Below are 14,164 nucleotides of genomic sequence, written 5' to 3' on the forward strand. Positions count from 1 at the left end.
TTCAGCCTTGCATACAAAATGCTTTGTTTTAAACTTTAACAACTATGGGACAACTGCGAGTGTTACGGGGGAGGGGACGGGGGGGCTCTAAGCAGACCCTTGTGGGTTTTTACAGCTCACCGGAGGGAGCGTTCTCAGGGCCGAGGAGACCCTTTAAGCGACGGGCTGCCACTGCACGTTGCGTTACTGTTGTGATATCCCCCCCCCCCCAAAGGAAATATACCACGGGATTCACAAAGCCGTTGGGTCATTTACCATGGCTTTGTTACTCCTCTTTGTTTCCCTCAGAGGAAAAATACTGCGGCTTAGTGAATAACCTCCAAAGTTTAGCGACCTTTGGCTATTCCCTCCCTCAGCTCACCCGTAACAAGAGTTCTCATGAAAGGCACAGGGGGATATTCAGTGACTATATTAGTAGTAGTTGAAGGTTAAAGAAGTGGTCTCTATGTAACAAGTGTATAAAGGAAATCATGCATCTGCCATTATCCTCATTATTTCCTTTTTAGCCCCATTATGATAGGGTCTGATTGCCTTGGCACATAGATCAAAGGAATTCTGCTATCAGTACTGTGAAAGATTTATGGCTTTGAGTTATTGATATCTTATGGCAGGACATGCTCTGCTTGTATAGAAATTCCCCGGTTGTATCAGAGGGGCCTTACCTGCTGCTGTATGATCCTAGGGGGCTCCATCTGTGCAGGAGGGGGTGGGGGGTGATAGGCCTGCACTGGCAGAACCTGTTGCAGAGGCTCCAAGTACCTCTTTTGATGGCTTCCACCCCAGGTATGAGGCCGAGAGATCTCCTCCAGCAGCTGCTGCTCCTGCAGGAAGAAACAAAGCAAACTTCAAGCTATGGTCATTTATGGACAAGTACTCCGGTATTAAAAACAAATAGTACAAATGGGGGGGAGTCCCATGATGGCTATGAATTAGGCAGACATGTTTGATTCTTCTCCTTCATGGTGGATGAAGCTTTTTTTCTGTTTGCCCTTTTCTTAGCTTTACTTGGCCATGGGAATGACTATGAGGATAGATACAATGCATACCTTCCCCACTGAAGACTGTCAGTCTGGTTCTCTCCTTTCCTTTCTGGTGAAGGAATGATTGCTGGGGGTTTCAAACCCAGTATTGTCTTGGGATCAGCATTGACCACATCTGTTTGCAACTCAGATCCAGCCCCCAACTATAATGTAACTCGGCTGCAAAAGAAATTTAAAATCGCTTTTCCAGGTAACGTGACCTCAATCTAGCGTCAACCCTGCAGAGGCTCCATTGCTTTCCACACATGCCAAGAAGCCAGAGGAGATGCGTGACATGTTATAGTGGGAGGTAGGGATGTGAATTGTTTTTTGACGATTTAAAATATCGTCCGATATATTTTAAATCGTCAAAAATCGTTAGAACCGCGATACAATAACAATTCCCCCGATTTATCGTCAAAAAATCGTAAATCGGGGGAAGGGGGAGGGCGGGAAAACCGGCACACTAAAACACCCTAAAACCCACCCCCGACCCTTTAAAATAAATCCCCCACCCTCCCGAACCCCCCCAAAATGCCTTAAATTACCTGGGGTCCAGAGGAAGGGTCCCGGTGTGATCTTTTACTCTCAGACCTCCGTGCGTTGTAGAAATGGTGCCGGCGCTACCTTTGACCTGTCATATGACAGGTCAAAGGTAGCGCCGGCGCCATTTTGTTTTTTTGTCCCCCCGACATCAGGAGCGTAGGAGATCGCTCCCGGACCCCCGCTGGACCCCCAGGGACTTTTGGCCAGCTTGGGGGGGCCTCCTGACCCCCACAAGACTTGCCAAAAGTCCAGCGGGGGTCCGAAACGATCTCCTACCGCGAATCGTTTTTCCGTACGGAAAAACGATTCGACTGCAGGAGGTCGTTCCGGACCCCCGCTGGACCCCCAGGGACTTTTGGCCAGCTTGGGGGGGCCTCCTGACCCCCACAAGACTTGCCAAAAGTCCAGCGGGGGTCCGGAACGACCTCCTGCAGTCGAATCGTGTTGCCGTACGGCCGGCGCCATTTTGCGCAAAATGGCGCCGGCCGTAGACATTATTACAGAGTGTAAAGTTTTTATTTGAAAATGAGTCACCTTCAAGTGACAGTTGATCCTCTTGAGATCTAACATGGTTGAAAGGAGCCCTTCTTCTTGGGCACAACAAAATAAATGGAATATTGCCCCATACTTTCTTGAGATGTGGGCACTGGAACCACAGCCCTCAGTCTGAGGAGCCTTTGAAGCATGAACTCCATTGCCTGCTTCTTCTGTGGGGAGTGCAGGAGACACCATGAACACATCCCGAGGAATACTGTGAAATTCCAGTGCATACCTTTTGCGTACCACCTCCAGGTCCCACTGGTCCAACGTGATCTCGACCCACCTCCAATAAAAAAGAGAGAGAGATGTCCCCTATTTCCTATTCCGGAAGGTGGGTCGGCAAACCTTCTTTGGAAAGTTCAGGAAGGTCCACCACATGAGTCCACTCCTTTCTTGGGCTGCTTGGGTCAAAAAGACTGAGACCTACTGAAATACCGAGTCCACTGAAAGGTCGTCCCTCTGTAGGGACGAAAATGCCTGGAATGCCGGAAACAAGCCCTCATACCAAACGGGGCGCTGTAACTGTTTCTTATCCTCTGGCAACCTAGGCACCGGAGACTCGCCCCACTTACTGACCAGTTTCTCCAACTTGCTACCAAACAAGATCGAGCCTTTAAAGGGCATCCTGGTAAGACTGGCTTTGGAAATTGTGTCAGCTGACCAATTTCACAATCAGAGTTGACGCCTGGACGCTATCACCGAAGCCACTCCTCTGGCTGAGGTCCAGACCAAATCACAGTTTGAGTCTGCTAAAAAGGCAGCAGCAGGCTCCATAACCGCTCTGGAATTTCCTACAGACTCATCAAGCTCCTGAGAGAGAAGCAGACAAGATCTCGCCACTAGGGTGCAACAGGAGACAATCTGTAAATTGCTTAAAAATAGCCTCAATTCTTCATCATGTTCATCCTTCAAGGCCGCTCCTCCCTCTACAGGGGTAGTTGACCACTTAGACATGGCACATACCAGAGCATCCACTTTGGGAAAACACAAAGGCTTTCTCACAGCCCGATCCAAGGGGGTACAGGTCTTCCTGTATCTGATCCCCTTTAAAATTTGCTTCTGGGGCTTCCCATTCCAGTGAGAAAGAGAAATAGCTGGTGTATATTAATCTTTACTATGACTGCAGTGAAAACATTTTTTTATATTAACTTTTTTAAATTTTTAACATTTCTAAAATAGAGGAAAAGATCTCAGCACTGGTATTTTTCTGAATGAATTATCAGAAAGTAGACCAGTTGTTGCAATCATAGGTCAAAAAACCTCTAATAATTCCCTTTTTATTGAAAAAAAATTTTCTATTTTTAATATTTAAAAATTTTTTTAAACATGTTGGTAAGTATCAAAACTTGCTCACAAAGTTTTATATTCTCTTTGTGGATTGATAGTGAGCAAGAAGTTTTGGTTGGCAAAAAATGAACTGATTCAAAATTCAAGCCGATACTTTTCCTTATCTATGAAATATAATTGCAGTCTCTTGTACATTGCCCGATCAACATCAATGCGGTTGTGCCTTGCCAATTGACTTGAAGCCCGATAATTAAAAGTTTGATTGTGAAAGAAATCATATAACTTGTCAAGACGCGATACTGCCCTGACGCAGCATTTTCTGCGGCGTTTCTTGCGTCTCCCAGTGCAATTCAGACTAACAACTTTGCCAAGATAAGTAAAATCTTGATTTACAAGCAACTTATACAGTGCTATCGAAAATGTGCTTTGAATTGTTTCTGTGGCAGCTTTTCAAATGCCGATGAGACCGTGTGTCCTTGAATTGTTTTCTCAGCAGCTTTAAGAGCCGTGAGACTTTAACTTCAATTGTTTGGCAACTTATTCAGTGCCATTTAGAATGTGGTTTTGAACAGTTTCTTCAGCAGTCCTAGAGCAAGAGACTTTAACCATAACTGCATTAATGTTGATCGGGCAATGTACAAGAGGCTGCAATTATGTTTCATAGATAAGGAAAAGTATTGGCTTGAATTTTGAAGCAGTTCATTTTTTGCAGACCAAAAATCTCCAAAACAAAACGTCTCCATAGTGTTCCACTGGTGAGCCATGACGCTTACCATAACCAGTACTTCAAAATCCCTCCTCTCCAATCTTCAACCCAAGAGGATCTAGAGAGTATCTCTCTTGAGCATACTTGGCACGTGTGTGTGTGTGTATATATATATATATATATATATATATATATATATACATACATATACATACATATACACCTACTGATCCCATTCCCCAAAATGCAAAACCCTCCTGTGGGCTAAAAAAAAGTTTGATAATGGTGCAAAGCTACCATTACAGAGGAAACCTGTTGAGGATGAAGGGGAATGAGAGAGAGAGAGAAAGTAACTGCTGGGCATGGGGAGAACAGAGAGTGATTGCTAGGAATGAATGAATGAATTGAAGAGAACAAGATAAAGTGACTGGGGATAAGGGGGATTGAGAGAGAAAGAGTGACTGCTGGGCATAGGGGATTATGAAAGAGACTCACTGCTGGGGATTGTGGTAGATTGAGATCAAGAGTGAAGCTGGGAATGGTGAAGGACTGAGAGAGAGAGCATGAATACTGGGAATGCTGGCGGATTCAGACAGAGTGTGACTCTAAGGCTGGGAGTTTGAAAGAGAGAGTGCTGGAGATGGGGGAAATTGAAAGAAACAGAGTGTTATGGCGTGACCCCTTAGACCAAGACGAGGTTGGAGCTACCTGAGGGGGGGAACCCCTGCAGGTCCTGGTCTTCGGCAGGTGGAACTGGTCAATACAGAGACCCAACTGGACCTTCACCACTACCAGCCTTCATTTCCTGCAGGTTAAGCCCTTGGGTGCCGGGGCCAGCTGGACTTAGGCGCAGGTCTCCGATGACAAGGAATCCTATGACGAAAGAAGAAGGCAAGGCCAGATGGTCCACGGTGAGCAAGGAGAGTCCAGGCAATGGTCTAGAGGTCAGGGCAGGTGGCAGGCAAGCGGAATCCGAAGAACGTACCAGGGTCAAGAGCCAGAAGACAGTCCAAAGGGCATGGAGTCGGCTACTCGGAGTCAGGAACACGGAGTTAGGAACATGGCAACTAGCAGCTCCAATGGAGTTCGACCTGTTGCTGAGGTGTCTGTTGATAGCAGGGGCCAAAGTTATATAGGGTCCCAGGTCTGACATCAACAGGGTGGGCCGCGGCCATTTTCCCGCCGCTGGCTCTTTAAGAAGAGTAGACCGGCTCACGTGCGCACACCTAGGGAGCAGGCCAGAAGCCGCTGTGAGGAGGTGTCCCCATCGTGGCACACTAGGAGGACAGTGGGAGGTCAGACACGCCAGCGGGGATCCCCCGCTGTGACGAGGGAGTTGGGGGACGTTTCCGCCAGGTTGGCAAGTGGGGCTGGTCGCCGCCTGATGTGGCCAGCCGTGTAACGGTACACCCCCCCCCCCCCCTTTTAAGCCCCCTCCCTGTGGATGGGGGACGTGGAACTGTCTAAGCAATCCTTTATCCAATATATTGGAGGCGACTTCCCACATGTTTTCTTCGGGGCCATAACCCTCCCATGAGATGAGATACTCTTATCTTTGATTCCTCCATCCTCCGGCCTCCTTAACTTGGTCCTAATTCAGCGGATACTTCTGGTGGTTCTGGCGCCCTCCGGGATGGCCAAGATAGGATTAAGGGCTTGAGCAAGGACACGTCCCCCAGCTCCCTCCCATGACGAGGGAGCCGGGGGACAGTCTTGCCATGTCGGTAAGCAGGGCCAGTCGTCGCCTGATGCGGCCGGCCCATGTAACACAGAATGACCACTGGGGATTCGGTGGAGGGGATGGAGGTAATTTACATAAGTGTCCTGAATTTTCTCACAAAGAAAACACAGTGAAATGTCTCTTCTGTTCTGAAAGATTGCCTTAGGGGTCTATGTAGTATGTAATCCCTTCCCAGGCACATTCTATTAGAGCACACTTAGAAAAGGGTAATCTTAGAAGAGGAACATATTTACCAGTGAAGAATCTAAAGGATCCTTACTAATTTCTAGTTTTCATTTCTATATTTGTGTTTTATAGAAAAAATATATGCAAAAAGTACAACTGCACAACGTAGCCGAAAAATTCAGGGAGGAGTTTGGGGGGAGGGGGTATTTAATCCACATTCTTACCAATAATCTCAAACTACTAAGAGTCTCCGAGCTCGTCTAGTGCAGCATATCAGGAAACTGCCGGTCGGCACATCCTGTCTGCAGTTCTTACCCGAAGTCTCTGCAGTAGTTCCCTCCTCCTCTGCAGGGCGCCCTGTAACGCTTCCTCATATCCATCACTGCTCCCTGCGGAAGGAATCACAGCATCACTATCCGGGCCCCCTTCAGGAAGACGCACAGTTAGCACTACAGGAGACGCCACGCCTGTCATTAATGCGGGAGGAACTGCAGTACGGTTTTGAGAAAGTCAGTCACAACTAACCCCACCACCACCACCGGTTTCCCACAATTCCATGGCTGCTGCAGTCCTATCTACAGTATCTCCAAATGGCTTATTTTGTGCGTACCTCATAAGTCATGGTGCGTTGGGAATGACATCGGTCTCTCGTGTTTACTACTAATGCCCTTCTGCAGTTCAGAGGATGTAATGCACTTGGAGATTCTTCTTGATCAGGGCCAGTGGTGCCCATTATCATTGGGACTACTTCCGTATCTTTCCTCCACATTTTATTGGTCTCTGATTGCATCTCTTGCTACTTAAGGTGCTTCACTTTCTCCATGCAATCCACAGAACAGTAGCTGAGTTCTGACATCTCTATTAGTAATGTCATTCTTATGTTTTTCTCCTTTACCACTATGTCCAGTTTTTCTTTTTTTTCTTTTTAGCATCACTCTTATCAGTTGGAATGGGAATGTCCCAGGTGGCATCTAATGATTTATCTGCACTACATTTTAAATTATCTCTATTCTACATACCCCTGCAGCTGTCATCAGGAAGTCATCCTATAACCTGTGACAAGGAGGAACCACCCAGTTAATTTAATCCCCATGGCTCTCTCCCACTCTTGTCTTTTACCAAACTATCCTTGCAGAGACAGGAAACCCCCCAGTCTTAAAGCAGGAGGCACCACTACATACATTTTGCACCATTGTGTAAAGTGCTGGGCATGTAGGTCAGTGGGCCCTTCCATGCAAAAAAGAAACTCCTGGACAGTTTCAACCATCTGGTAAAATTACCACTAAAATTATTCAATAGCATCAATCAGTGAAGTTGTACACTCTCTGGGAGTGAGGTCTGGAGTCTATACAGGATAGGACAGAATCCCAATATTAACCCTGCACCTTAAGTTCTACAATACCCTGCAATCACAAAAGCTCCTTCAAGAAAGGGTGCAGGGTAGAACCAGGACCCTCCCCCTTACCACTCACCATTGAAAAATAATGTTCAAATTCTGCTGTCATTTCACTGTAGCAGCAACACATTAATACACCTCAGTAACACTGTGTAATCATTCAAACCCTGCACAAATATGTACACAGAACCTATAGAAAACCTGCCATACCATAACACACTAACTGCCAGACTCAAAACAGTAATAACCCTACCCATGAAAAGGCAACACTGCAAATATTACACCGATATACTTCCCATTGGAAAACAGAACAGGTGGGGTTGCTATAGATCCCTACATAGAAACTATATGGTAGCAGAATACCTCACTTTCAGGCCGATACAGAAAAAAGTGCGGGAGAGCCGGCGAGTGCCCGCTCTGCTGACGTGCGCACAGGCCACTGTCCTGTTCACGCGATTCGGTATCGGCCCGCATGCAAATGAGGGCCCGCAGTAAAAAGAGGCACTAGAGACACTAGCGCGTCCTTAGCGCCTCCTTTTTGACAGGAGCGGCAGCTGTCAGTGGGTTTGACAGCCAACGCTCAATTTTACTGGTGTCGGTTCTCGAGCTCACGGGCTCGGAAAACGGACGCCGGCATAATTGAGCGTCCGTTTACAGACACGCGGGCCGCGGACACATTTTAAATTTTTTTTTATTTTTGAGGCCTCCGACTTAATATCGTTATGATATTAAGTCGGAGGGTGTACAGAAAAGCAGTTTTTTCTGCTTTTCGGTGCATTTCCCCGGTGCCGGCTGAAATTAGCGCCTACCTTTGGGCAGGTGTTAATTTCTGAAAGTAAAATGTGCGACTTCACTGCACATTTTGCTTTCTGTATTGCGTGGGAATGACTAATAGGGCCATCAACTTGCATTTGCCTGTTGCGGGCGCTATAAGTTTCGGGGGGGGGTTGGCCGCGCATTTTCGACGTGCTACTACCCCTTACTGTATAAGGGGTAAAGGTAGCGTGTCCAAACCCTGGCTAACAGTGCGCTCCACCGGAGCGCACTATACTGTATTGGCCCGTTTGGTCACACATGCAGAACACAAACAGACACACCAAATACAGAATAAAATAATAGAAATGTGCAGACAAAAACTGAACTGGAAACTGCAACAATCCAGACTCTGTACATAGTGCAACAATGAAAAAAGCAGAAATATCACCATTTCTCGTTAAACATCAAAAGTAAACAAGAAATATAAAACATCAACCAAAACTAATAAAATAAATAAAATTTTCAAATGAGCTGATAAATATAATAACATTCAATAATTTATAATGCATATAAAAATGTTTAAACATTTACCAAACACCAATAAAATATTTCAAAACAGCAAACACATCAAATAACACCAAATAATTAAAACAAATAAGGATAAAAATAATTCCCCCACAGGCCATACCTGGGAACTTTACATTTCCAGTCACCCTGAGATTTTCGTGGATTGGAGTGGGGCCCACACATGTTCATTTTCTCACACACTCACAGTCACTCTCAACATACAGCCTCTCACACACACACACATACAAACAGACTCTCTGACACACTCACAAGCACTCACAGGCTCTCACTCTAACACACACACAAATAGGCTCTCTCTCTCTATCACACACACACACAGTAAGTAGAAACACAAAGGCACTCTCTCCACTTTCACACACACAAACAGGCTCTCTGTCACATTCATAGGCACGCTCTCTCTCACACACAAATACACACACACACACACACACACACACACAAACATGCTTTCTCTCACATACTCACTGGTACTTTCCATTGTGTTTGCCGGTCACAAGACTCCGTGCCCAGCTTCGCTTACCCAACGCCGTGCCACTGCCGATGCAACACCCCCGCTTCGAGGCTCTGAACACCGCCACAGCTCTTCGCGGCTCAGGCCGCTGACTTTGCGCCATTGTCCTTTGCGGCAGGAATGCCACCGTCTTCCTCTGCATCCCAACCCCATCTCTCTGCACAATTTAAAGGGCACGTGGCAGGAAAAGTCCCATGGCCCTTACTGATGACATCACTGCTCAGGGGCTATATACGGCAAGTCCCTGCCTGCAGGCCTTGCCTTGGCAATAGGTCTCCACATTCCTCGTGTTGAACTTTCGCGTTCCTGAGTTTCTTCCTCGTCCCAGTCGTCTTCTTCACTCTTTGCTTGACTCAGCTTTGACTTTGGACTAGACATTGACTACGAGCTATGCTGCCTGCCGTGACCCTTGCTGGACATTTGACTACGAGCTATGCCACCTATCACGACCCTTGCCCGGACCTAGTCTCTGAGTCTGCCGCCTGTTTCGATCCTTGCGTGGATCCTCCCCCTTGCGGCTTCCTGTTCCAAGCTTGGCCTGCGCTACAGTCTCCTCTCTCATCTGGACTGCCTCCTCTGTGGAGACCCCACGTAAGTCCAGCCGGCCCCGGCACCCGAGGGCTCGACCTAAGGGGAATGTGGGCTGGTAGTGGTGAAGCGGGGTCTCTGCTCTTCTTCAGCCTCGCCTACCGATGGTGGGGGCCTGTGGGTCTCCTCCCCACAGGCAGCGCCAACTCCCCCTCGATCCAAGGGTCCACCAGCATAACACTTTCTCTTTCTTTGACATAAAAGGCTCTCTCACTCTCACACAAATGCACAGGCTATCATACAGGCATGCTCCCAGCCTCTCCCTCTCTTCTTCAGCCAGCTGCAGGGCTAATGTCAATGACTCTGCAAGGTCTCTTTAGCTGCTGGCTGCAGGGGAAATGCTGGTGGCCTCGCAGAGACTCTTCTGCTTCCTCCACTGGTTCCGGAGTAATGCAGGCATCCCCGCAGGGCTTCTTCTTTAGCTGCTGGCTGCAGGGGAAATGCTGGTGGCCTCGCAGAGACTCTTCTGCTTCCTCCACTGGTTCCGGAGTAATGCAGGCATCCTCGCATGGCTTCTTCCTCCGCCAGCTCCAGGGGTAATACATTCCAGCAGGGACTCTTATTTTGCTCCACCAATGGCCAAAGACGAGGAGACTCGGGGCACTGAGGAATAGGAAGGCATAGGCCCCACCGTGCCCGGAAGTGACGGCCCTGCCCATGGGAGTAGAAATAAGGGGAGAAATCTGCACGGAATGATTTTGGTGTTCTACATATTTCCTGCCAGTCCAGATGTTGCATATTATATAGAAAAATCACACGGTGTGCAAGCTGTGGTGACAAGGTTCGCATACTCTGGTGGCATAGTGTGCACTGTAACAGTTCAGGACAGGACAAAAAAATGTGCATTGGTTGGGAATGGTGGGGAAGGAAAGGGACAGGGAAGGGGCATGGAGGCTGCATGGGAGAAGGCGTTTCTCTCTCCCTCTCCCTCTCTCTCACACACACCTTCCTCCCTCCTCCTCACTTTACTGCTAGGCCTGTGGCTCCTGTTAATTAAAGCTTTTTGCACAACAGGCTCCTCTCCCCCACACCTGACTGGCCCACTCACCCATTTTCTAAACCTATTTTAAGTCTTAGTTCCTCACTAGATTTCGTCATTTGCCACATATCCTGCACGTCTCGTTAGCTGTACGCCTCTGCTTCACAGCTGGTTAGGATTTTTCGTTTTTACTTTTTATTTATAACCATTTTCGATTTTATACTTCAGGAAACAAACTCTTAAGAGGAATATGAACAAGAAAAAAAAAAAGCAAACACCACACATGAAATTACAGGCATCCTAATACATTTTTCCATTTAAATAGTAGCACCCACAATAAAAAAAAATTACACCAAAATGGTGAAATAATAAGAAAAAACAGGAGGAGCAGAAGCTATTAGGGACGGACCCAGAAAACAAAGTGGAAGCCGATCCAGTTGGCTGTGTTACAGTGAAAACAATAGGAATCGGATGATGATAAGAAGCCCTTTATTTCAATGCCCGACTCTGGCCGAGTTTTGCTCATAGAGCTGCCTCAGGGGCAACTAATAAATGAATAAATATATAGATACAACAACTTAAAACAACACAATTAAATAATTCAAAACAATAAAAACATAAAATACGTGTATTGGTGTACATACTTAAATCATAAAATAAAATACATGTATAGGTGTTCAAATCAGGATTAAATCTATATGTGAAGAAACATAATTAAATAATTAAAAACATAAAATCATAAAATACATGTATAAATGTGTAAACATTGAATACAAATATTCAATACATGTATAACTATGCAAACTCATGGAATCCAAACAAATTTATTTATTTATTTATTTATTTATTTATTTATTTAACAGTTTTTTATACCGACCTTCATAGTAAATAACCATATCGGATCGGTTTACATTTAACAGAGGGTATAACTGAAGGAACAATTCAAGTAAACAATAAATAACCATAGATAGGAATAAGTCAAAGTTACAATCAACGGGAGTCAAGAACTTGGAAGCTTAAAAACAAGCTGGAAGGAAGATAAAGGCAAGTATTAATTATGAAAGATACGATAGGGAGAAACTTAAAATGTACTTGGACACCAAAATGGTGTAGACAGAAACAATGAATAGTTAAATGAAGCTGGAGAGGCTAACTTAGCGTGGTACTAATTAATGATCAGATCATATAGTGGAGTCAATGTTATTAAAATTAATGCTTGAGAATTAAAAATGAAACTTCATTATCAAGAGCTGGAAACTTCTCATAGTACGATCTGATACTGTGGAATACAATGTGAATCAATATGTGCACTCAATGTTTATTGTTTGCATGTGATATGTGCTATAACATACAGTAAAATCCATCTAAATAAAATCAAATTGATTGTACTATTAAAAAATGCCAGTATTAGTCATAATTTAGATTGTGACAGCTTAAAAAAAAAAGAGACAATAAATAGAAGTAACTATAAAAAATTCAATATATAAAAAATATACCAAAAACTGTAAAAACATTAGACTCCAATTAATAGTACAAATTAATTCTTCATAGATAAACTCCTAAATCTGACTCACTATTGAGACCATTGGGTGACAAAGTGTCAAATTCAAAAATAAACCTCTGTTCATTCCTAAGAAGTAAATTATTAAAATCTCCACCTCTCCAGTTTGCATTTGGCTTTTGAATTACACAGAACCTGAAATCTGAAAACTTGTGACCAGTCTCGATGCAGTGTGCAACTAGAGGTTTTCCTTCATTTAATCTGTTTATTGCACTTTTATGCTCAATTACCCTTTTATTAAATTGCCTGACTGTTTTATCTATGTACCATTTTTTACAAGGGCAAATAGCCACATAAATCACTCCCGAGCTTTTACAATTTGTTGAATCATAAAGTTTGAAGACTCTATCTGTATTGCCAATCTCTAAAGTCTGTGTTCTAAGGTTTACGTAACAAACACAACAATTACCACAAGGACGATGTCCTACTGTTCCCTTAATCTTAGACAAAGCAATGGGTAATGCTGATGGTGCTAACAGTTCTTTGAGATTCGTTTCCCGTTTGTTGGCAACCATTACTTGTTTGTCACAGAATGCCGGAAGAGCTTGCAATATGTGCCAGTGTTTTTTAATGACTTGTGTAATGTTATGCGAAAGACCTGTCAATGTAAGTGGGCAAATTATTCTATTCTTTTGGTCCCTCTTTTTCTTTTTTTGTAATAGAGTGTCACGTTGTTGTTTATCTGCCTTCCTGAAACATTCGTCTATACAATTCTCTGGATAGCCTCTTTCTAAAAACCGTGTTTTCATTTCTTCAGATCTCATTTTGAATATTTCAGTATCAGTACATAGTCTTTTTAAGCGTAAAAATTGACTATACGGCAAATTTCGTATCAATGATTTGTTATGGCAACTGTCACAGGATAAAAACTTATTTTTATCCGTAGGCAGATTTTCAAAGGCCCGTGCGCGTAAATCCTTCCGGATTTACACGCGCAGGGCCCTCGCGCGCCGGCGGCCTATTTTGCATAGGCCGCCGGCGCGCGTAAAGCCCTGGGACGCGCGTAAGTCCCGGGGCTTCCTGTCGGGGGCGTGTCGGGATGACGCGGCGTTTAGGGGGCGGGGCGCGGCATTTCGGAGGTGGCGACGTGGGCGTGGTTTCGGCCCGGGGGCGTTCCGGGGGCGTGACCATGGCCTCCGGGACAGCCCCCGGGACCGGACCACGGAGCGGGGCAGCCGGCTGACGCGCGCAAAGTTACGCCTGCTTTCAGCAGGCGAAACTTTGCCGACAAAGGTAAGGGGGGGGGGTTTAGATAGGGCCAGGGGGGTGGGTTAGGTAGGGGAAGGGAGGGGAAGGTGGGGGGAAGGCGAAAGAAAGTTCCCTCCAAGGCCGCTCCGAAATCGGAGCAGCCTCGGAGGGAACAGGCAGCTACGCGCGTATCTTATAAAATCCAGCGTACTTTTGTTTGCGCTCGCGCAAGTTTTTAAAATCTGCCCCTATGTGATCTCTTTTTATCAATATATCTAAAAATGGGATTTCTTCAGAATCAAACTGCATTTTAAAATGTAAATTAGAATCTAATCTATTAAGCCATTCTAAAAATTGTAGTAAAACGGATTCACTGCCTCTCCATATTAAAAACACATCATCAATGCTTCCATAGTAAAACATTGCTTTTAAGTCTATGATCTGCCAGAAATATTTTCTCAAAATTTACCATATAGAGGTTTGCAATCGATGGGGCCATTGGAGACCCCATCGCTACACCTTTAATTTGCATGTAATATTCACGATTGAAAGAAAATAAATTTTTTTTCAATACTATACTAGCAAGCTCTGTA

The 14,164-nt window shown here is 45.2% G+C and overlaps 1 protein-coding gene across 3 annotated transcripts in view; it reads right to left on the reverse strand.

Moving 5' to 3' along the window:
- The window catches only part of C6H21orf58 (chromosome 6 C21orf58 homolog), a 73,427-nt gene that overhangs the window by 20,091 nt on the left and 39,172 nt on the right, over positions 1 to 14,164 (reverse strand). For all 3 annotated transcript variants that reach the window (XM_029607717.1, XM_029607716.1, XM_029607718.1), the window contains exons 4-5: positions 6,320 to 6,393; positions 663 to 821 (exon numbers count right to left, since the gene is read on the reverse strand). In XM_029607717.1, coding sequence (XP_029463577.1) covers positions 663 to 821; positions 6,320 to 6,393 — 233 coding nt within the window. The remainder of the gene's footprint in view (positions 1 to 662; positions 822 to 6,319; positions 6,394 to 14,164) is intronic.

Source organism: Rhinatrema bivittatum, chromosome 6 (assembly GCF_901001135.1).
Source record: "Rhinatrema bivittatum chromosome 6, aRhiBiv1.1, whole genome shotgun sequence".
NCBI classification, from domain to species: Eukaryota; Metazoa; Chordata; class Amphibia; order Gymnophiona; family Rhinatrematidae; genus Rhinatrema; species Rhinatrema bivittatum.